Raw genomic sequence first — 26,266 nt, forward strand, 5'->3', positions numbered from 1 at the left:
CGGTTAAGACGTCAAACCAACGTTGCGCGTCGATGAAACTATCACGAAATTTCGTTATCCAACGCGCTCATCGCATTTTCCCCGACCAACTCGGAAAAGCTGTACGATGGTGCGGCCGTATCGTCGACATTGCGTAAACGACCCGATGTGCCGGCATGTGATGAGTAATTAAAATCCGGTGCAAAATCATACGAAACATTTAAATTTGTTTGCGTTACCCCGAATAATGGCGCCGTGACGTGCACGCGCAAACTAAATCGTAACATCATCGCATTGCTATTTTCTTCTCCTCTTTTTGTTTTTCTTTTCAAACATGCATTTCGATCGCAAACATTATTTTCGATTGTACATCGTTCCTTTACGTCACTGTCATTAATATGTGTGTCACGCGGCGGGTAACAGATGTGTAATATAACCACGAAATTTAATCTACACAATTTTCCGTGCGGAATCTATTTCAATGATTAAAAAACATCATTCGTGAGTCTCTCCCTCTCTCTCTCTCTATTGTGTTTCTTTAATAATATAAAACAATATCGCAAAAATTGGGGGAAAAAAAAACTTATGGTTCTTTTTTCCTACAATAACAATGTCATAATAATGATGTCAAGAAAATCATTTTTTTATGAAAACATATTTCTATGCTCGCTCAAAAAAGACGAGATACAATTTTGCGTCCCTTTAAAATCTTATGCTTGAAATTGTCTCGAGCACGTTTCATGTTTGCGCGAAATGGGGGAAAAAATTATAGAATAATTCACTCACTCAACTTACGCATCCGCTATACGCAAATATGTCGATTTCTATTTACTTTTAAAATTTCACGAAGAAGATTCTTGCACACACGGATAAATCGTGAAAAGGCAATCGGTTATCGTGCGCAAATTTACACGATATAGGCGATCGAATATTAACTTTCGAAGCTCATTTACTCTCGTATACACACCCTCTCAATCCCGAATCATTGCAAAGAAAATTGTGAACGATATTTCATTTTCGTTATATTTAATATTCGCAAAGCGACTATTATGCTTTGTCGATCGATGGGTGATTACTATTACATGTATTAGCGAGAGAGAGACATATACGCGAACAACCGATACATTAATTCAACGTTATTCACGCTCACTCGTTTCTCATTGAAAGAAAGAAGGAGACACGTCACGTATATCCTGGAGACACGATATCATGTGATTTTTCTTTTCTTTAACAGACACGCGTACCGCGAAGCGATTAACACACGAAACAGAAATATTTCGATTGTCTACAAGAAAACTAATTATGCCTATACAGCTAAAAAATGCGTGATATTAATTACCTTTCCATCGATTTCGGAGGAATGTGACATGTATCGGAATCAGTGAACGTATCGCCATATCGTGTTACTGAATGTCGACAAGAAACTTGGCAAGTAGTTTTGGCGAGCTTGCATCTCTGTAAGGTAGGACGTGTAAAACGTTCAGATTTTTTTTTTCGTGCTTGTTCTAACCGCACAATGTGAAGGAGTACACGTCGCAGAATACACGAGAGTATCGAATTAAATTTTTTCTTGAATATAATATATGACTTACTTCGATCTTGTTGTAATTACGGGCTTTTTGAATTTAACAGCATTATTATTTCAACGAACAATCGCGATGAACTGTAGCTGTTGCGCAGACAGGACGCAGACAGAAACGCTTGTTGCGTAGTTAAAAGCGATGCCTTCACTCTTATCGAAAAGCGATGAGTTGATTGGCTATCGCGTCACTTAATACTGCAAGTGTTTTCACGTCTTGCATCACCCCGTAATACATAAATCACGAAAACAAATTGACCAATCACGCGTCTAGTTACAAAGGACGCCATATTGTTGAGTACTTTGTACTAGACGCGTGATTGGTTAGCTTTTCATGTCTATGCATTAGCGATCTATGCATTCAGACGTCTATGCTTTCTCCCTGAATTTGGCGGTAAAAGCTCTCGCGTTTTCCGTTAATCACCGAGTGTCGATCGTCGCGAGTATCGAGCAAATTGCCGGCTAATTATCGTCGCGATTACGTCGAGATCGAGTTTCTTCGCGAACGATAGTGATATTTAGTCGGTGCGTGAACAGACGCGTCGTCGAGATTTCGCGACGAGAGCCTCGACAAACGATCTGCTTTCAGTACACTCGCGCGTCTTCGCTAGTCGTCGAATGGCCGCCATTAGGCATACATGGATTTCGGGAAGTGCCGAGAAAAATATTCGGATAATCGGTGCGATCGCCATGAGAATATCTCGCGAATGATAGCGATCGATGTATTTAATCGGTGAATGCGCGATGAAGTTTCGATGAGCAGTGTCTCTTTTCGATAAACGGCTTCGTTATTTTCGTGTGAATCTGCTATATATATGCGCGTCCGTTAGTCGTTGAAAGACAATCGTACGTACGATTAGATGAGTATTAGGAAATCATCTAACCATCAATGTATTAATATATTCGTAAATCGTCGAATGGAAATATAATTGCGAATTTCGGGAGTGCCGAGAAAAGATATCTATCGGTAAATGTATTTCGTCGTGCGTTTCGCATAGTCTCTGATAAGTGTCTCGAATATCTTTAACATCGCATCGGGAGTATCGAATTTTGCAATGGACGATCGTCTCGATCTTTCCCATTGCATTGAATAACGCGTTCGCGTCTACCGCGATTTGTAATCGGCCTCTATCGTTTCGCGCGTATTCCAGTGTTTGTCGCGAGATGTCAGTCTCTAAACACGTATACCGCGCGATGATAAGTATCTCTTCAAATATCTTTCGACACAGCGCGTGTCGCGTCGCCAGTGTCGAATCTAGTAGCAAACGATCATTGGATTGCGCAGTCGCGATTATTAGCAATCGGCGTCCCTTCGCGCGTGTCGGTGTTTATCACGAGACGTCATTCTACAAACACGTGTTTCGCTCAGTGATAAGTATCTCGAATATTTGTTAATGTCGCATATGACAAATCGGGAGTGTCGAATCTAGTGACGGACGATCGCCTCGATTTATCCATTGGATTACGCGATCGCGGTCGCGATTATTATTTACAATCGGCGTCCGTTGCTTCGCGCGTTCGAGTGTTTGTCGCGAGATGTCATTCTTCAAACATGTGCTTCTTCGCGCAGTATGTGATAAGTGTCGGAAATCGTGAGTGCCGAATGTAGCGATGGACAATCGTTTCGATTTACCCACTGGATTACGCGATCGCGTCTACCGCGATATTTGCAACCGGCGTCCATCGCTTCGCGCGTGTCAGTGTTTCTCGCGAGATGTCATTCTTCAAACACGTGCTTCTTCGCGCAGTATGTGATAAGTGTCGGAAATCGTGAGTGCCGAATGTAGCGATGGACAATCGTTTCGATTTACCCACTGGATTACGCGATCGCGTCTACCGCGATATTTTCAATCGACGTCCATCGCTTCGCGCGTGTCAGTGTTTGTCGCGAGACGTCATTCTCCAAACACGTGTTCCGCGCAACCTGTAATGTGTATCGTGAATCGCGAGTGCCGAATCTAGCGATGGACGATCGTTTCGATTTATCCACTGGATTACGCGATCGCGTCTACCGCGATATTTTCAATCGACGTCCATCGCTTCGCGCGTGTCAGTGTTTGTCGCGAGACGTCATTCTCCAAACACGTGTTTCGCTCAGTGATAAGTATCTCGAATATTTGTTAATGTCGCAAGTCGGGAGTGTCGAACCTAGTGATGAACGATCTCCTCGATCTAGCTATTGGATTACGCGATCGCAGTCGCGATTATTTGCAATCCGCATTCGTCGCTTCGCGCGTTCCAATATCTGTCGCGAGACGTTCTTCAAATATGTTCGCAAAATGTATTGAAAATAAAAAGTATCATACGGCGAAAAAAACAACGAGCGACATTGGTGAGTCTATATAAATACAATTATTTATAATTAAACAGATTTCATTTTTGTCTTATATTGTCATTTTTGACGAGTTGTACAGTAATAATAAATCATGCTTTTTATGGGTATATTTCTAAAAAATATTTATTAGTCATATGACAAAAAAAAATTATTTTAAAAATACTCGTTAAAAATAAAAGATTACTTATACGTATCTCTTCGGACAACTTTTACAATATATTAATTACATAATAATGATTGATATGGGCGTAACTAGCGTGTGTGCTGTTGCGATGTTAAATTTTATATTGTAAAATAATATACAGAATTTATATTTTTGCGTCTTATAAGAAAAAAACTGTAGATTTAAACAACACAATTTTTTATTATTCAAATACTAACAATTTCTGATACACAAAACGCACACTAATTCATCTTTTTTCAATAGTCAGTATCAGAGCCGATACTTATGCAATATTCAACGGTGATATTCCTTGCAAATAAGAAATATATATTCTTTTAGCGTCGCGACGAAAATCGAGTTCAAAGACAATTTTCGAATAAAAGCGACTACCAATCTCGTATTGTGCCGACGGGCTGTTTGCAATCCGTTCTGTAGCGATCGAGAAACGACCGGCGGTACGTAGTTTGCAGATCGCAATACACGTGCATATGTACGCGCGCATATGTATGCACGACTGTGTTTCCTCCCCCCCCTCCCTGCGCCCCCGCCCCCCCTCTCTCCTCCTCCACGAGAATGTGTGCGATCGCGAATGTACGCTTGTCTATATATATATATATGAATTGATTGCACTTTACCTGTAAACTGATGTACCGAGATCCTCGCGATACCAGAGCACAAGATGCACCGAGTCTCCCTCGTGAGTGGTTGATATGTCGCAGGGAAGATAGGCTGAATCTCCGACTAGTGCCACGATGTGTGATATGGGTACTGGATAACAGATAATGCGGAACAGTTAAATTCGATTTAACAGGGAAAGAATCATTTTCGAGAAATATAACAGGTAAATCTTCATGGCGCGAAAATATCTTCCTCAACTCTCAGTGAGTTGTTACCTAATATTAAAAAAAAAAAAAAATCAATAAGATTGAACTAATTGATCAGACGAATTAATTGTTAAAGATTATTAATTAACGCGAAAATATTTTCTTTAACTCTCAGTAAGTTGTTATCTAATATTTAAAAAAATCAATAAATTCGAGCTAATTAATCAGACAAATTAATTATGCAAGATTATTAAAATTAATAAAGAACAATATATATATATATATATATATATGTTCTCATTTTTTGAGAAATTTTTCTCGCAAATTGATTCGCTTTTTAGAAACGTAATCAGGTGATCGCGATTTTATACGCGTATGCAATAAAAATGTAACTTGCAAAGTCGGATGCGATACGTATGCATATTGATAAAAGTGTAATTTGCTCGCGTGGCATATAAATGATTTTATTTTATCAGAATAATCTTTCACTTTGTATGCAATTACGTATCGTGTTTGTTTCCGAAAGCGAATTTCTCTGTGATTATATTATTCGGCGATGCGAGAACGCCTGTTTAATGCGATAAGTATCAGCCTATTATTGCTCGTTTAAACCAATATACGTATAATAACGTTTAATATTAGGATAAACACTTTTGCGTTAATTTGTATTAATCTATTAATTTATTCAATTATAACGTGTTATGTCAGTAAAAATAAATTCGCGTTCGCGTTATTCTCTAATTCTCCTATTCAATTTTATATTATCAATAAAAAAATAATATCGCAACAGTAAATTTTATTACATTATTTTAATTACATATGTTTTAAGCACATTATTTAATTATAATACATGATATTTATTAAATGTTTTTATAATATGTATAAAATAACTATTATTGCACGCACGTTACGAACCAGATATTTTACATTCGTTCCATGAACTAAAGTCGCAGGAGCGCTTTCCGTTTTATTTTCGATAAAACATCTTCGGCTGCATATCATACGAAGCCGTACGAAAGCTTTGATGCATTCGCGCATAGATATACCGCAATAAGGCTGTAAAAATTCAGTGTGTGCTCGTGAAGATAAAATTCGAAACGTCGGTAAAGCATCGCATCTGGTGCGTTGCTCGCGGTACGAAAATCCTTTCGAACGAAATTAAACGATCGTTTTTATTTACGATATCTCTTTCTTCGTTTCCGTTTTTTTTTTCTTTTTTTCTCAGGATATGCGAATGCAACACGGTGCGAAGAATTTTGAAGTATTTACAGAGATACTAGCAGAGATGCGCGCTAGTATCGTCGCCGGAATTGGAGTCTGTGCTCGGTTTGACGTTTCGCTACATCGTTTTCTCGACAATGCCATATCGGTAGTCCCTCCCTTCTTTTGTACATTCGCGGTCCGTTCGCCGAGATATACCTAGCGTGAAAGATACGAAGTAACAAAAGCTGAGTCGCGTTGATGTAAAATTTTATCCGAGAACGCGCTTTTTTATTAAGAATAAAAGCTGCGTCGGATTTTTAAGTACAATAAGCATTCGTTTTGCATTTGCGCTGTTTACAACGCAGCCTGGAATAAGTAATATTTTTTACAATTATCTAGTTGCATGTTCGATAAAAACGCTTCGTTTCATATGTACTTCTATATCAGCTATGAAAACGTATCGTTGGTTTCCATTATTTTCTTATGTAACGGAAGAACCATTCATACGCAATAACTCGTTCTAGATCTCGAAAAATGCACGAACAATGTATGTGTATTATGATTTCGCAATATGTAGTTTCGATTGTTTTTAGCAATTGCTAACTTGATTCGCGTCTTATTTATGCATATAAATTATTTTTACATAAAAATATATAAAAGGAATATTTTATAAAAGAATAATTATATATATTTTAATAAAATTGTAAACTTTGAAACTTTATCATACATACATGTTATGGGTCATTATCTATTGCTAACGCTAACTTAAATTGAATATAGTTAGAAGCAACATTACATGGACGAGAAGCAGCTATTATTAGCTGGGCTAATAAAAATTCTGTGTAATCATTGCCGTAATACCGAAAAGTAGTCACGGAGCAGAGTCCGTCGAGAGGATCAACGGAATGGATCACACGAATTCCCCGATAAAATAATCCGGTGTATGCGGACGGATTACGAGAGATGTATCCTCACAAAATTTTCTCCTCGTAAATTCGGAGAAAATTAGAGTATTACCGACCGACCTGATCGGATTAATGTCCTATGATGGACCGTTGAATTCTAGTGTTCTTTTACGGACGCAGACGCATCTCGCGACCATTCCTCGCGGATTTATCCTAAAATCGGGTCTTAAAACTATCGCGGTATTAGGGAATGGAATCTCGTCGAAATGTCGGTTCAGCACATCCCAAAGGAGATGAATTCTCTTCTTTCTTCCCTTTTCCGTGCTTTCTTTCTTCGTCGTTTCGATGCATCGGAGATATCCGGCGCGGACTAGCCGCAATTTTAACGACGGATGATTTTATCGGACCGACAGGCGTTGCGAGTAGATTTTGTTGCGCATGTTCGTTGTTCGACGCGTGTAATGGCTTCCGGTGCCATCTCGCCGATGTGATGCTTGGAATATTTCTCTCTTTCGCCAGAGAGCCCGATCCTATGTACTCTTTTCGTTTCCTCTCTCCGAGATATCCGTAAGAGTGCACCGTGTCATCGTGTCTAGTGTCTAATATAAGGCATCTTACGCTCTAGTGGGAGCTCAAGACGTATTTTTCGCGATGTTTTTGTCATACGTATATAAGAGTTTGCACCGTTTGACACTTGCGATATGTATATTGTGGGTATATATATTTTTTTCATGAAGCGAAAAATAATTATTCTTTTCCTGTATGTTACTCAATATCATTTTTATGAGCATTGTTATATAATTTTATATCAATTCCATAAGTAATATAATTTATGAAAAATAAGAGATAACGCGAGTTTTTTTCATGTTAAATATGTAACAAGATTTGCAAATTTATAACAATCAATGAGCGTAAAGCTGGCATATTATTTTGTGGAAATCCATAAATAATTAAGAGTTCTGATTTTATTTTTAATAATTCTATAGTTTTGGATTACTTAAAAACAAATATAAGTAGTATAAAAAAATGTTTTAAATAACTATTTTTGCATTTGTTTGTGATTATTCTGTGTTTTAATCGATGTTTTTTATTTAAAAGGTAGGATTTTTTTCTAAGACTCTTGTCGGATTATAAATTTTTGAAAATATGACGAAAAATGAAGAGGAAAATATCGCAGTACAAAGTGAGCTGCTTCATGAACTTGGCATCTCAGTTTGTTTTCAGATATTTTCTTTGATTTAACGCTCAGAATTATTTGTTTCAATTATCACAAGGACAATATATTATCGAAAATAAAGTTAGAACTATTAATTATTTATGAGTTTCCCTAAAATGGAAAATTAATAATCAAAATACACATTCTATAGTTCTATAGTTCGCGATACACATATATTATCTTTTGTTACACCCTGTATCGAGAAATCGTAAGACGTTCGCTTGCTTTTGGTCTCGGCTAATATTCGCACCCTTCGCTTTGCTTTACCTCTCGCATCTGCTTCGATCGTTATGGTGACGTTTGAAAACACGTCTTGACGTTTCGTGCCGTATCAACGACGCGTGTGCATTATATCGGCGTCGTTGCAGGCATCGCTTGCTTGCGTCACGCTGTTTGTCATATCGCGGCAAGCATATATACATAAACGGCTGTCGTGCAGCAACGGTAGCAACTAGAAGCACACCGTACAATCTGAATCGATAATATCAAAGGGAAGAGAGAGGACATTGTAGGCTTCGGTCTTTGCGGTCCGCTCTAATTTGCCTCACATAAACCTTCTAAATGACGCAAATCGGCCGACGTGAACGAAATATTTTAAATGGTATTTCAATTAATTGCAAATGTTCGGAATTGCGTTTAGCGATTTTAACTCTTTCTTCTCTAGAAAAGTGTAATCTAAGAATTTTTGACCCTTTGGGTTATTGGATTGCTTTTATAGTAAATGATGATCGCATATAAAAAAATAATATTTCTCACTACTTTACATCTCTCATCCCATCTGCCACCAAACGTGCTTGGAATTACTCGACATTAATTAAAATATAATCGAGACATGTTTTAGTAACGCAAAATAAAATTTTCACATCCTCGAGAAGAGAAAAACTTGCGAAAATCTCCATCGCGGCATACAAATGTACGCACTGATCGCTAAATTTTATGCAATAGTAGAGTGGAGGGAGGAAAGAGGGTGGGGAGAAAACTATGTTAAATTTACAAATAATTTATCGATGTAAATAACGCATAAGCCGCACCAGATCGCCGTTATCGTGAATATTATATTAGGTATAAAATATTGTATTTGGATCCGCTTGCGGGACTAAATAAATACTATCCGGTAATCGGTAACACATTTGGCGCTCAAGGGGTGTATATAAAAAATGTATTTATAATAATTGAAATGTTTTACGGCCATAGAACATATTATTCGCCGCTTGTACGAAATCGTGGATTTATTCGCGACCGCAGATCACGTTGATGCATCATAGATACACCCTTGAATAAAGTATGTCTACCAAAAGCGTGTTTTGTACTTTTCCAAACATCGTTTAATATTTTGCGGCTCAGCTTTGATTATTTATATGCGGAAATTTCTGTTTCCCCCAAAATATTATATTGTACATTGTCTCTGTCTGGACGGACTTACTACATTTCTCTTTTTTTCACATGCAATATTTTGAAAAATATTTATTGCGAACTTCTTACTCTTAAAATTTCATACAGAGATAATCTGTGGTTGGATATAGCATTTTGAAAAACCTTGTTGGTTGAATGATCGAAAATACTCCGTTGATAAATTAAATATGTCATTGAGCCAATCCGTACTTTAACTGTACTATGTCGAACATACAGTGGAATTGCATTAACGTCGCACGCTAACGTTTTTCAATTTCGAGCTTTCGCGGAACATTCTGCTTACAGTTTTTTTTTTTTTACAAGCGTTTATAATTTTTTAGTCACGTTCACCTGTCATTTAGAGCTTTCAATTTGTATGTGACGTTGATTAGTAGATTGACACGTAGATGAATAAAGAGAAGAAAAACATGAAACGCAAAATTAATTAAATTCTTCGCGTAAGACAGACACGCAAGATTCGATCATTTCACAGAAACGATACAAATTTAAGATTAACAAGTTATTTGGTTTGCAAAATGAAACACGACACGTTCTGTTTACTTTGCATTTCTGTCAGAGATTTACAATTATAATCTCTCTGTTAATTGAAAGATACTCGCATGGTTACCAACAAATACGCGTTATATTTGCATACAAAGGCATTTCAATAATTTCTGTTCATTGCATTATGTTGAAATTTAATTATTACCAGTTGCAACCATCGCGCTGTTTTACGTTATTATCGCATGCAATGAAAACTATTAAAATGCAGTGAGAGTTGCATAAATGACACTGTGCACCGAGTGGCTATTTATTAATCCAATTACATTGAGAATTCGGTTTACAACCGAAACACGGTTGACAAAGTTGACGGATATCGCGATCTGACATCGCGAACTACACAGAGCCCATTGATGTCCGCGCGCGCGCGCACACACAGGATTTATTTAATGACCGGTTTATCTCGCGACATCGATCCTGATACCGGAAATAAGTCCGCGCCATTTCATCCCGGATATATCCTGCGGGGACGTAGCCGGAGGTCATGAAAGCGGGCGTTTCGGTCACGGTGCGTCCTGAGGGATCTGTCCTTCCTATCCACGGCCGACCGCGTTGGTTTTGCCAATGTAAATTGACTTGTCAATTTGCACAATGCATAGCAATAAGCGGCACGCTTATGATGTAGCACGTGCTTGAGTTCGTGAAATCCCCTTGGTTTCATGGATGAGATATTCCGTTATATCCACTATCCCCGGGATCCCTAAAGAATCTTGCGAAAAGAGCCTCGAAGAGACATCGAGCTCATTCTTCGGCGTGTGTGTATAAAAAATTGCTTCATTCATTATCTTGATGTTTGTTAATACGATATAAAATAATCAACCTAGATTCCATTCATGATATGAGAATATTTGGTTTAAATCGAGTGCATTACGTCATATTCGCATTACGCCGCATTACTTCACATTGATTTACAAGTTCTATAGCACAAAACGATAATAACTCAGACAAGATTAAAATGTCTTAAGAAGTAAAAATAATGTCGTTATAATGTCTTTAGAACGTCTTTTAGATACGCGTGAATAATTCTCTGAAAGTTAAATTTATGATTATTTATAAATATTTCAGATAAATAGATAACAAGCGCAAAAAAAGATAATTTTTTAAATTTAATGAAATAAATTAAAAATAAAATATTGTTGATAAGAAAATCGACATTATGTTGGTTTTGTGATACAAAATGCGGCCGGATTGTCTACAGATAGATTATTAAATTTTCTATTTTACAGTCAATCGATATGCTTAAAATATTTGTCGTACGACAAATGTAATATCGGCCTAAGAGGAATATCCAGAGAAATGTCATTTAAAACTAAAAAAGAACTAAATAAACGGAGTGCCAACCTAAGGGCCAATAAATGAAAGAAAAAAAAAAACTCAAAATAATGATCTTTCATCTGAAAGTACGTCTTCTATTGTTGAACTCGAATGTAAATTTGTCCGTCGTATTACTTAAAATTACACGACGTATTACATGAAATTACTTGGGTGATTCCCGGTAATTCGCAATACATGTACAAATTTTTGGTGAGTGAGACACCCCTCGATTTAAACTTAAACGATGTAATATGATTTTCTTTTATTACGAGATGACATGACGAATTGAATATATAATTTGGAATATAAAATTGAAGTTTGCAATCAATTTTTTTCTATACGAAACACAATCGTTGCGAAAACGTTTTATTTATTTATATGTATATATTTACATTTATTTATACGTAAGATTTTTATAAAATAGCGCGAGATTTTAGGTATTAATTTGTTGGAGCATCAAATATTTGAGTCTTTGATGATTTGATTAAAATACTTGATATAATGTTACGTGTGCGGCGTACGTTATTATTCGGGAAATTACATAGCGCGAAGGTTTAATTGGGATGATGGCGACGGTAGTATCCGGCACGTCTGCGTCAATTGGGGCCGATATTCTCCATCGAGCGGTGTTTCTATGGTGTTTCCTTATTGAACCGGTGTGTGTGTGTGCGCGTGTGATATTCTGTCAAAATATTTTCCATCCAACCCCCTGTACGCGTGTATTTCATTTTTCTTGGCCGAACTTAATTTCTCGAAGACGTCGATACTGTCGGCTCTGGGGAGCATTTTTCACCAAACAATCTCTCTAAGCCCGTCACGCTCTCTTATTCCGTCCGTCACTCAGCTCGATATTTCTATATTCCTCGATATATTCCGCCACGCACACGCATCGCATTCAATATATCGCTATATATGTGACGCTATAGACGTGATAGTTGCATTGTAATATATTTCGATATAATAATATCAGATTTTCGAATTATGTTTATTATAGCTAATTTCATTTGTCATGGTATGATGATATGAAAAATAATAAACTTAATTATTACATTTTATATATACGGCGCAAAGTTTTACTCTTTTTCTCTCTTGTTTTATATCTATTATAGATTTTTGGATTATACATATACAACGCGCGTATTTACATCAGAAAAGCAGCAAATGAATCAGCCGTATTAAAAGCAATAGAAACGTATGGATAAAAAAAATCTGAGTAATGCTGACTAATAAAATAATAGTACATAGAATGTACGTCATAATAGCATTTGCAATTGGATTGTAGCTATATGTATTCTGATTTTTGTTACGACAAAATTCAAAGGAAGAAATCTCTATTATATTTTTATTCCTATTCATTTTAATTATACTTCAGCAGACATACGAGGCGAAAAGACCAGCCTTCATGATTCCCCGAATGTCAATCATACGTACACTTCTGCGCACACATACAATTTATTTATCAATCAGAATATTTAATAGCGGATAAAATTATTCATGCATATGTCATATCGAGAATGACAAGCCGCTCTGTTGCTTCGGCGTTATCATTCTTCATTTATTCGCAACTATACGGCACCAAGCTCCATGATCAGAGAGAAAATCTATATATTTCCATGGAATTACTGTTGTAAAGAGGATGCACGCTATATACTCTCTAGATTTATCCAATTTTCTAAGTTTCCAATTAGCGTATATTATACCCAGAAATTATAAGCAGAAAATCTTTATTACATTTGAATTCTATTTTATTACAGATCATGATTTCAAAAATTATTTTATCAATAATGATAATCTAGAAATTATATAGCAAATATTATTATATAGGGTGTCCGTCCATAAATGTCCGGGCAAATATCTCAACTGATTGAAGTTACAAGAAAGTTTAATAAGAGAAATTAACACAGTTTTTAGTCCGCATGTAAAAAAATTTTTTTTATCCGGGATCTTTTCAAATTATGAAGTGTTTTTTTTTTTTTTTTTTTTTTTTTTTTTTTTTTTTTTTAATAGATAAAACTCCCTATTCTTTTATTGCATATTCTTACGGCCCTTTTTGAGAAAACTTTTCAAAACATTATAATAAATTATTTTTTTATTATATATTTTTCGAGTTGTTTTATATCGTAATTTGACATATAAAATGTAAACGTATAACATCGCGCATGCGCGTGATATAAATTATTATATTGATTTATAATATGTACATTTATCGTATCATTTTTTTTAATAATATTTTTTTTACACCGATTGATTTATCTCATTATTCTATATAAAATATTTCTATATTACGGTAAGATTATCGAAAACTAAATATTTTACGAAATATTTTGATATAAAATATAAAATAATTAGTTTTCGATAATCTTACCGTAATACTAATAGAATAATGAGACAAATCAACTGGTGTAAAAAAAAAAAAAAAGTACATATTATAAATCGATATAATAATTTATATCATGTACGCGCGCGACGCAATACAATTATATTTTATCATGATATTATAACATCCATTATAATTAGAATTTTTTATAGAAATGTATAAGAGTTATAGAAATATATTTAATTATTGTCATATTTTTATATCTATGTAGTATCTCTTTTTATCTAATTCAATATTGCTTTCCTACCTATATAAAAAATGCTGCATATAAAATGTTACTCATAATATTATTATATAATTTCGTGATTATTACATGCTTTCAAACATGCCATCATATTTACATTATAAAATTATATTATTACCGATAACATATATAGACAGAGCTGTACGAATCAGTGGCGTGGTAGTAAACTATTATTTTTGCATAACATCATATGCATGAGTGATGTTGATTAATCGCATGAGCCGATCGATCTCCATCCCTATAGCGATAAAAATTGATAATTGGCGATAATTGAACGTTTACTTTATCAGCGTGAAACTGCAACCATGCGCGGACTATTTTTCCATTGTTTTCGACAAAATTGAATCGTACGATGAGAAATTAATAATAAGAAAGTGCATCACCGTTTCTAAATGGTTAGAAAATTATTTTACTAATAAAATTATGTCAGATTTATGAATCCCTTGCCGAAAATAATTTATGCAATTAATCGTTAGTTTGCCCTCGTTTCCGCGCGACTCGTTCGATTCTATGCCGGATTGAATGTTTTTACAAGAAAAGGATGAACAGCCGTTGCTGGAATATTTCCAAACAGTTCAAATACGAATTCTCGTCTTGCTGCGAGTCGTCAATAAAACCATACCTCGGAACAGGTTATAAATCTTGTCTTCCAGCTTACAGCTTAATCATCAAAAAATGCCGACAACCGATAGTGATTTATTCTGCTTTGAAATATACGATCGTGTTAAATGAAAATATGGTTGGCAGTGCCATTAGCCGGCGACCGATAACACAGCTGAACTCTATCGTATTATATATATATTTCAGAATGTCAGAATAATATGTCGGATATAGGAAATTAATATAAATTGTACATTTGGTTGAATAATGCGAATTTAATATCACTGAAAAATATAAATAAAGAGAATGCCATAAAAAATAGAAATACCGTCACTATCGGGAACTGAGAGAAGACAAAAGAGTTGATCTTGTCTGATATTAAATGTTAGACGATAACCCTATTCACATGATAATTACGCGCAGAAAAACAAAAAATAATTTATAAGATAAACGTCTCTTCTTGCAATTTGTGATTAAAATTTGTAATTGGTAGTCGAATAATCACTAATAATGACTGTACCTGATTTTAAAAGCGTAAATGAGTAAACGAAAAACATTGTCACGAATGATGATACATCAGCCCTTTACAAAGTTTGATAGCATATTTACCGTTTGCATGGATATTATTTTTTGTTCTATTAAGTGATGTAAAAATTCTAAAAGAAGAAATTGCAGACATATCACCGCTAAACGGTGGATTCGTAATTATAATAAGCGTGTTCGTGTTATCTGTGCTTTTCCTTCATAAACTCGGGGAGAAAGAAGCCTGTTGCACAAATCACAATGATACGATACAAGACTAGAAGTTCGTCGTAAAAGTGGGGAATTCGAATTCTTTTACATACGTTTTTAGACGGGATACAACATCCGTATTTGATCGTGGATTTCGTCGATTACTTTTGTCATCTTCGCACCTACGTGCTTTACGATACCGCCTTACGTAAACTATGTTTCGCAGACGATTACTCTTACGTTTACCGAATTTTATCACGTATACAATTTTATCCCGTTACAAATGTATCGGGCTTGTGTACTCGCACGTCCCAAGATGAGTAACGCGTTGCCATCGGGTAGAACTTCAAAGCTCCCGAGTTCTCACATCGATTCAAACTATGGATGATTTAAGAATTATATGGGATATTTACGATTGGATCGAGATAAAAGGCAATTGATTGTATTATACTCCATAAAAGTATAATGGTAATGTCGTGTTTTTGCATGTTAAATTGCTAGAAAAATTAGGAATTTGCAATTTCTAGTTACATACTTGATTATGAAGATTATTACCAAATTCAGAATACACCTTTTAATTTAATAAAAAAATATTCGCGGATGTGTGATTAATGCAGTTAATTTAATAAAAAAAATATGAAAATTATAAGAAAAGTCGAGACAAATTTCAAATAATTGCGGGCTAGTATAAGAAAAGAGTTTTTTATTACAAAGACTATTATTTATGATATTTAGTAAAGACAACGATTATTATTCTCGTGTTTTGTTAGTTGTGTAGAAGAATAAGCGGATGGGCCCGGTCGTTCCGCTCTCGACTCCAATATCGACATTGTTTCGCTAATTCTCTTTGACCGAACGCATTGGACCAACAATACTGAGTCCGGGTTGGCAATTCCATTTGTAGAATTTATCGAGTCAGTCCTGGGCTCTATTTGAGAATAGTTGCGACGCGCCGATTTCCATGGCAACGTAGTTAGCTTGGAATGATATCGACTTTGATCTTAAGTCGGACATCGTACAATGACATCAACGATCGACATCTCGCGTGACCAGGGAGCTATCCTAACTTTTCGGTTATGTCAGCACTCTATCGAGTTGCCATTGGATTCGATTTCACGGACTTTGCACCGCGTTCGAACGCTTTTCGCCGGTCCACGCGGCGTTAAACGAAACAATATGCACTTTGCGGATAGTTTAGCGGCGATTTAATTCAGCTACGTCACGCACGATATCGTGGATATGGGCAACGTCGTTTCTTCGAAAAATCGAATCGAGAAAATATATAACGGATGTGAATTTTTCAATTATAAATGGACTGTTTCCCTTTTTAAGGAATTATTGAAAGAAATTGAAATATGACGCAACGCGTGTGAAACGCGAAAAAAATCATTTTGAAACTTTGTCACGTTCGTTACATCATAAAATGGATTTTGCCGCAAATGTATGGTACCCTCCTCCGAGCTAGAGGCCCCTAAAATTTTGGGAAAAAATTAAAAACTGGCTGTATTTCAGAAAAAAAAAAAAATGGCAGAAGGTTGAAATTTGGTATGGCCCAGTAAATTATGAAGTAAAGTAAGCCATTAAAATAAAAACGTATATTATGAAAACATTAATTTGCCAAGCTCGCAGGGGGGTTTATTTACGGACCCATGTTCACAAGAAAAAAAAGTCTTATTTTGACCTCTAGTATATATGCGTTTGTGTGTGTGTGTGTGTGTGTGTGAGTGTGTAGAGTACACTATACTTATAAAAGAGTAGTAAAAGCATTGAAAAATCGATAATACGTATGTCAGTAATAGGGCGAAGAAACTGCGAAGCTTCTTGCGTAATCTTCTTAATAATCTTAAGTACTATCTCCTTTAATTTCTGTGTTAAGCGCTCGTTATGCGATAATCGTCTCCCATTTCCATAATACGGCGAATCTTTCTACGAGCGCGAGTATTCAATCATGTCGCGCGCGCAAACGTAACGTATTATTGACGGAACAATCGTGCGATTATTCGCGTACGGGACTGATTGATTAGCGTGATAAGCGAATTGAGATCGTAGCTGCAATTAATTAAAGGATATTATCTGTTATATGCGATTCGCATTGTCATTACGGATTCATTGAAATAATTGAATATTTTGCAGTTTGATTATTACACTTTTTTATAATGTGCATTATTCCCTAAGATAAAATACATTTGCAATTACATTATTCTCTACGAATGGAAAGACCTCGATGTTTACGAGAGATATTTAAAAATTAAAACGTCAATACACAACTGTATAATAGAATATTCTCTCGTGGCACGATTTAAAGCGACCAATAAAATATTGAACTATTGAAAATATTTTTTACGGTGTTTTATTCATACAGTTAGTTTAACAAACTTCAATTTGAAAATCGATTCGTAAATAAAAGAACCTGATATCGTGCGTAATATCGAAATCGTCATTTGAATTCGCAATATCATATAATTGTAAAAATTTTTTTTTTTCCGTATGCACGAAAATGCCTTTCGTTATTTGTGCGAGTGAAACATTAAGAATAGAGGAACTATTGTATTGGGATCGGGTCCATTTAGATAATCCAAAGTTACGTCGATTCCCGTGTCTAGAGTTGCGCAGTCGTTAAAAGTACGACGATCGTTTTCCGTTCTCCGTCCCCGAGGTGTACTTCCGGAACATTCGCAAATTCTGTTCGTATCACTTATATCGGATGCCTCGACCCGGGGGTATACGGGTGTTGCAGCGAGCGGTAGACGGAGGAGAAAAAGCAGAGGCAAGATTTTGCAAGAGTCTCTCACAAACTTGTTTTCGGAATCTCACTCCAATCGTTCCGTTCTTACCGTTTTGATACCGTTTTAAGATTAAATTAATTTGAATCCGTACAAATACATTATCCTTTGAAAATTACTTAGCATTTTTATTCTTACATTTTAAGTTCTCAAAGCGATTCTATTTCTGTGAAAGAGTAAAACGCTAAGAGAGCACTTACAGCTTGCCTTGAACTTTGCCTCGAGATTCGTTTTTTCGCTGTAATAGAAAAATCGGAACCAAATATATGCCATTGTCATCGAAAAGGCATGAAAAATATTTGTATTTTTCTCTACGCAATTTTATTTTAGTCAATTTTTAATCAATTTTAATGCTAAATCAGAAAATTTTAGCAAATTTTTTCAATTGTTATATTATAAAATTAACGAATGAAAATGTTTACAAAAATATTTTAGATACGTATTCATCGTGTATGTATAATATATCTATCATTTTAATATTACATGGAAATATATACGCGTTTTAACGAATGTAATTTCCTCGAATAGTGATGAGGACATAAAGACTCGCGCAGTATTTGACGAGGTGTCATTGGTAGAAATTTCACTTATTAAAGAGGAGATCGCGAATATGTCACCGCGGAAATAACAATTGCAGCGGTGCGTGCGCATATTCGGCAAAGCCTCGTATATTCGAGCCTGAAGAACGAGAGAAAGGAGGAGAAAAAAAGAGAGGAGGGAGTGGGACGGCAAAGCCGCGTCTCTGAAAATAATTAGAAGAATCCGCCCTCTATAAACTTGTGAAATGTGGGCAATGTGGAGTTTCATTAAAAAACCCCGGCATCATGTTTCCCGCCCGTCCGCGACAACCGCGTCGGAGAGCGATTTTTTCTTTTATATTCTCGCTCCCATATACATATATACTTGCACGCACGCACACAACGTACAATTTCGCGGTGCCACTCGGCGGTGATGTCAATACTAGTCCGCTCAATTCCCGATACTGGAAAAAGCCCTCTTTAAACGCTCTCGCTATTTTTTCTCGTTTTCCTTCTCCGAACGAATGACGAGGAATGCGCGCAATTAGTTTCGGGACGCGCGTGGCCCGCCACCATATGACGATTACGCGCGCGTGTAGGTACACATATGCGTGGATCTGATGAATTCCGATCGTTCCTTCAGGCTTATTTATGTAAGAATGCGTCTCGTTCAACAGCTGTTCTATGAGTTATTTTCTCTTTGTCTTTATATCTTTCTCTTTCTCTTTCTTCCTGATCTTAAATTAAAATTTTCTTAACAACATGCTTTCTTTTAACTTTATAAATTGATGAATAATTCTCTCGAAATTGCTAACTACGTAATAATATTTGTTATAGTTTAATTATGAAATGTTAAATGTATAGAAAAAGATTATTGCGTGATATGTTTATGAATTTCTATTTATAACTTTTCTTATTTCTTATGTTAAATAGATAGACGCTTTTGTAATATCTTTGAGATCGTTTGCCAGACTGGTATGTACAATACAAAACGACGGTACTTTGTAATGTTTTAAGTATGTTCTGTACGTTCCGAGAATGCTGCATTATTAATTAGAATTCTCTGGATATCTCATGAAATATCATAAGTATTTGCAATTTATCTTACGAATGTCTTTTCGAGACGATATATTTACAGCGACATATTATAATGGTATCTTCTAGAGAAGAAGATAATCTCGCAAATGTTGTTAATACTTAGGTATATAACGAAAAGGATTAAACACGGTGGCCACGTTGAAAATAATTTCGAATACAAACCCTGGTGTGCAGTTTACGATCCCGCAAAGAGATTGTGAGATTTCAGTGTAACGGTCTTAATAGGAGCATATCGCGCCAGCTTCTGCGGTTGCGACTTACGTTAGGCTGACGCAGACGTAATTTCGCGGCTATTAACGCGACGATCTCGTATAAAGCGTCGCTACCTCAAAGCACGTTTTTGATCAAAATCACGGCGCGTTATCCCACGGACGCGTTGGATACTTTCTCTCTCTCTCTCCTCTTCTTTTCACCTCCTCTTTCCCAAGCAACACGCCATCCAAAAGACAAACTCATTTACTCACCATCCTCATCACTATCACCCCTCTACGTACGAAGATAACGCGCCCTCGACGTGGCCGGCACGTCTTACCTTCCTATTCTCGCCGTCTCCTTCATACTTGCCGCATTCTCGCTTTCGGACTCTTCTTTATCTTCCGGTACTTGCATTCAATTTGCCGGGGATGCGTATCGTAATAACCGGTTGGCGAAAGCTCGTCGAGATTCTCGTCAAAACAGCGCCGTCAAATTTCCGTCAGATGTGACATTAGCACGTGCGCGTGAGTAAGAAATGGGATAAGAGCGAGCGGAAAGTGCGATAAAAGTAAATTAGATGCAGTCGGCTAGTCGCGCAAAGGTTCGCCTGGACCGGACGGGGGTGGCTTGTGCGGTTCGAGTACCGTACACATAGAACGTATACGGGTGGGTGGGTGTAGAGACCTGGCTTCCCCGACGATCGATCAGGACGACGAAGATGCCGCGGGTTGGCGAGGCGGGAAACGCCTGCGTTTTAGCTCAGTTTATAATCCTTTCTCTGACATAAATTCATGCATAATTTAGCAGTTATTACGGAAAAAAATAGTCAAATTATTTTGAATCAAGAAACATTTTTGGAATTTCTTGGCATTTTTGGCATTTTGAGAATTTTCATCTCTGAGATATTTATTCGACGATCTTGGTTTTTTTTGTCCACAAATTTATATAAAAATCGTGACAAGTTTTGTTATATCATTTCACAATAAATATTTGATATTATAAACAAAATAGGATCGAATCAAAATTTAATCAATATTTTATTTCTAGTTTGAATTCATTCTCATCGCTATTGATTTTAACACAAATATTTAAGACAAATATTTGGCTTGGATCAATTTACGTCCGTTCGGAGCAAAGGTGGTTAATGAATGCACAGTTCGATTGGAATTTCACTGAATACGCGCGTGTGAGATTCGTTTGTTCAATGCATAAAATCGTTTGTTTCCAAGCGCGATGGGGGTTTCATTACGCGAAACAATTTTCGAAATGGCGAGCATCAAGCGTACAAAGTCCGCGCGTATTCTAGAATCTTTAACTCGCTATTGAAAAATTACTCGTATCCTCGTCACGGAATGCGCGTTGGATCGAACGATAGCTCACGTAGCTTCGATCCGTATTGAGCGAGAGACAATGGAAAATCGCGAGTCGAAAAACGAATGCTCGAACAAGCCTCCGATGCTCGTTGGAAATAATCGGTACGCGAAGTTGCTCGTTACATCACGGTGGACCGCGATCAATTAGAGCGCCTCGTTATTGTCGCGACGGTTTAGGCCTCCATCGAAACATCTGGCGTTGATACCACGTGCGTGACACATCGCAATCTATGTCGTCCATACGTCGAGCTAACGGCAATTAGGCGAACGCGGTTGCATCGGGCAAACCATGCGTTGATTACAGTCAATCTTTACAAAGGCGCAGTTCGCTTATTCGCGCATAACATATATTCGCGTAAATACGAATATTTCATAAAAGATCGAAAAAGCATCACGCGAGGCAGCGCTGGCTCTTTAGTTTGTATCGGAGCAAAAATACAAATATATATTTGAAAAACTAATGAATATATTTTTCATCTTATTGTTATATTAATCTTTCGTGCTTCCCTTATATAATAGCGATGAGAAAAATTTAAATTAACTGCATCGTCGACATGCCATATGATTTTCCGTAGAGACGCAATCATCTCTCATGCATACGTTCCATGACCAACTTCGATATGGGTATCGAGTATTTGAGCTAGGTCGATTCGCACTGAATTCCGGGGCGCGATTATTCAAAGGAAAATTCGTGTAAATTCGGAAATACATTTACGGCATTCCAAGAGGCCGTCAACCGTGGGGGAATATGCGTGAGAATCGCGGCACGTGCGACGCCACGCTGAATGACACATCCTAAAACGCGGGGGCGTCTCATACGACACGTGGACACGTGGAACGTCTCTTTTGGCGGCAGAGCGCGTTTATCGGATGTAACACGCGTTTCCTCTCGGTCGGGACATATTTCAGACATGTCAGACTGAAAGCCGGTTTTATCCCACCTCGGTCCGGAGAGCACAGTGTTGCGTCGCGCCCTGTAACCCGCAGCCAGGCTAAGCCTAGGCCGGGATTAGACGAACAAGAGAGGCTCACGGTATCCCTGGGGAATGACGTAGCCATTCTGTTGTCATAGCGAGCTGCCGCGACGGGGGCTGTTCCATAAACATCGGTCCTACGATATCGAGATGTTAATGGTGTATTGCGTATATGGTATGTACATATACATGACCATGTAAGAAGTCGGGAATTAACCAAATTGCCGGCTGAATACCTCTCAGGACGGCTTAGTGCATTATCGTTAGGACAATTAAAATAATAACGAGGATTCTCTCTTGCGTGCGCGAATGAGTGTCCGCGCTTAATAAAGCACTTGATACAATGATCCCGTCGCGGCAGTATAACATAACTTATAGCATGCTTTAGTTTCTAAGCTCTTTATACGTGTTTCATGCATTGCGTTCATAATCCCTCTTAAATCTGAATAGATTATATTTCTCGTTGTTAATCGTATTTTAAAACTATACCGATGCGATATATCGTTAAAGCGGTTTGCGTTAAACGGTAAGTAATAGCCATTTCTACTTGTACAATGTAGTCTATTTTGTAAATAGAACGAATACTCACTATTATAAATGCTTTTTCTTCAGACTTTGTACTACACATTTTTATACAAATTCACGTAAAACTGCGGACTCAGGTCTTAGGAGATCAAGCGCAAAATCTTTGCGCTCGGTCAAACAACGCGCGGTGCAAAATCCAGGAAATACTCGTTTTGCCTTCGCATAGTCTAAAATGCGAATCTCCTGCCTGCATTCGCGCCGAGCATCTCGGAGCGCCTAAGCCAGGTCGGATTAGACAAACGAGCGCAAAGCTAGGGAAACGGTGGCTCGACGCCGTGGAATCGTGGTCTTTCAGATGCATCGGAGCACCTCCGCTTCTCGTTCGCTCCCATACATTACCGTTGCCGACTGCAAAGACCCGCGCGGAGTCTCCATACAGTGCGATATATCCGCTTGGCCTAACTGCCAAATTCCGCAGTGCCATTCGCATTCGTTCATGGGGAAAGCGTAATCGTTCCCCGTCTCAAGGAGCAGTCCGAGAAATTCGTTCCGCCTTATTCATGAGGAGGCAATCTTCATGCTGCGGGACACTCGAGGGCGCAATGAATTTCGATGAATCGATGATAACGATGGAAATTTCATGTATTGTCCTGCGGTTGTATTCTCTATATATATATTCGGGATGTTTGTCGATATTTATTTTATAGATTGCGAACCACGTTGTTTGTTACAATTACAGTATTATAAATCGGAGATAACGGCAGACATATAAGATATAATTTAATATATGAAATTTGATATCTTTTTTTTTTAAGCTTGCAAGAGATATAATAGTTTTAATTATTAAACCAAACGTATATTACATACGTGAAACTCGTCGGGAATGACGCGTAAATGATGCATAAATCATAATATATATATACATGTCAAATTCACTTAAAACAGGAATCGAAATGTCGCAATACGTGAACGTTCTGTCAATTCGATAAACGATAGGGCGGAAGCCCGGAATCGGGTTAGACCCGCCTTGACAAAGTTTGCGCGAGCAACGGGGAGGGACAATTTTTTGCGTTCATCCGACGCGATCGACAACGCGTAGACATCGTCGACGGAAGCGCGACTTGAAAGTTATCCGGCGACGATGAGGAATATTCACGACGGACGACGGCATTTGTCACGGTCGTGACCAACAGGTAGCCCAGGACAGCGGTTATTTCTTCTCCGATGGTCGGAGCGACGAAATGTTGGCGCGCCGGTGTAGAAATGGTTCGATTACATTGTGATCATTTGAATGGGTCGAGGCCGCTTGATAGAGGCCGGAGAGGTGCCCGCGTCGACGTCGTTCAAAGGGAGGAAGGGAGAGAGAGAGAGAGAGAGAGAGAGAGAGACGAGTCAGATGCGAGAGGGGACGACGTCGGACGTCGCCGACCAACAGGTGCCGCGATAATAGAATTTTTCTTTGTGCCGGCTGTGCTGTGTTCGCCTCGGAAATTTGACGAGAGTGCTCGCGAAAGCACTCGAGCACGCCATGTTTCCTCGGTGTCGGCAAGTTTTTGTTTTATTTCCAATCGGCCGAGGCCACGCTGTCGATCTATTTTGCTATACGCGAACGTTGTCGTTGCCGCGAATATTTCTTCTCAAAACAGGTATATTGTCGATTCCAAAACATCCTCCGTGACCCTCGTAACGGTGCGCACAAGCTACATTGCGTGTACTTTGTGGCGTTGCGTAGCGAATAATTTAATTTTTTTATTTTTTTACGGCCTGTAAAACATCATTTCTTTGTCGCGGCGATTGCTTGTTCACTGCGCAACGAAACAATCCAAGAGAGAGAGAGAAAAACTGCACATTGCGGGACATAATGATGACACGATGCCAAGTATAATTGCGTAATGTAATACGCTCGTATAATTAGAGGTGCTTCAACGCGGAAATACACGAGCGGTTGCACTGTACGCGCTGCGTTTCAAATGTGATCCTGACATTATTTGAAGGTGTAATTTAATAACCTCCCTTTACCCACCATCCCCGCTTCTACGCTAAATAATGCGCCGCTAAAAGAGCCGCAAATCCGTTTATTCATTTCGCCGTTACATTCCCGGAGTTCTCCGTAAAATCGCCGAGAGAAATAGGCGAGCCTGGTATACATAAAGATACGCGAGATAGAAAAGCGGATTATATCTACCATTGTTTCGTTTCTCCCGATGTTATTTCGTCGCGTGGAGTATTTTAAACTCGATTCGCGAAGGTAAAACGCGGAGGTAACCGCGCGGACGATATTAGAGCCGCTCATATTATGCAGATGGCAACCGTCAATTTCTCTATCTGCGATATATTGCACGATTGGGATATACATATGAACCGACATATATGAATTTCGTATCGTCGCATTAATAGCATCGCGAATAGTTCTGTTAAAATAGTTTTAACTCCTCTCGATGTGGTGTGCTGTGCTGGTAACCGAATATAGGCAAACATGTCATTGCCTAATGTTGTTTACTATCATTTCAATAAAGTTGACTAACGTCAGTCCTATTAGATGGATGGCGAGTTTGCGAGCAGGAAACCATTGATCAATAATCCGCTATACTATGACAAATGAATTTTCGTTAATTAACTTGCGTTTTGCGTATGTGCGGTTTCTAGCCGCGAGTATCCCCCCAAATACGCAATGCAAGCTTCCTCTCGCGTTTTAGAACTGATTACTTTTGAAATATGTAACAGTAAGACACGTAACTGACGTATAATGAGCTCATGTGGAATCATTAAATTAAATTTTTATTTTTATTATTTCGTCCTTTATAAATTTATTGCTGCTTTCTTTTTATACAATATTATTAACGCAAATTATATTAACGTTGGAGTGAAATTTATTTAATCTAATTCCAGCTGTCTGTTAAAAACGTAAAATTACTGTTAATGTTATTATTTTTTTAATCCATTGTACATTTTTGCAGAAAGTATACAATGACGAAATTCAATTATACGAGTCTCATGCGAAATACTAATTCATATTCATACTTTCATACGCGATATCTTTGCATTAAGAGCTTACTAAACTTTTAACTAAGTTCTGATTTCATTCGTGACTTTTATATATATATAAGCAATCGTAGACGCAACATATTTTATGTGAAATGTTTTAAAAATGCATACGTTTTTTATGAGCAAAATTAAGCATGCGCTTTGAAAGCATTTAAGAAGCATTGTGTCGATGAAAAAACTGTGTAGGACAAAGGAGGATTTCGCGCGCGCTGGAATTTTCGCGAATTTTATTGTGATTATTTCTGCGCGGTCAAATATTTTTCTCATTGTAAACTCACACTTCATTAAGAATTCTGTCAATTATTCTCCCTTTATTGTTTAAATAAAATCA

General features: G+C 37.4%; 1 protein-coding gene across 2 annotated transcripts in view; it reads right to left on the bottom strand.

Moving 5' to 3' along the window:
* Positions 1-26,266, bottom strand: part of LOC138944840 (neural cell adhesion molecule 2) — a 198,749-nt gene that overhangs the window by 67,377 nt on the left and 105,106 nt on the right. Inside the window, exons 1-2 of one of the 2 annotated variants that reach the window (XM_070315900.1) lie at positions 1,572-1,637; positions 1,319-1,434 (exon numbers count right to left, since the gene is read on the bottom strand). In XM_070315900.1, coding sequence (XP_070172001.1) covers positions 1,319-1,326 — 8 coding nt within the window. In that variant the 5' untranslated portion in view covers positions 1,327-1,434; positions 1,572-1,637. Of the gene's footprint in view, positions 1-1,318; positions 1,435-1,571; positions 1,638-4,691; positions 4,825-26,266 lie in introns of those variants that run through there. The other variant, XM_070315898.1, reaches the window with a different exon arrangement.

This window comes from Polyergus mexicanus, unplaced genomic scaffold (genome assembly GCF_030449975.1).
Source record: "Polyergus mexicanus isolate NDT 795.1 unplaced genomic scaffold, iyPolMexi1.0 SCAF_2, whole genome shotgun sequence".
NCBI classification, from domain to species: Eukaryota; Metazoa; Arthropoda; class Insecta; order Hymenoptera; family Formicidae; genus Polyergus; species Polyergus mexicanus.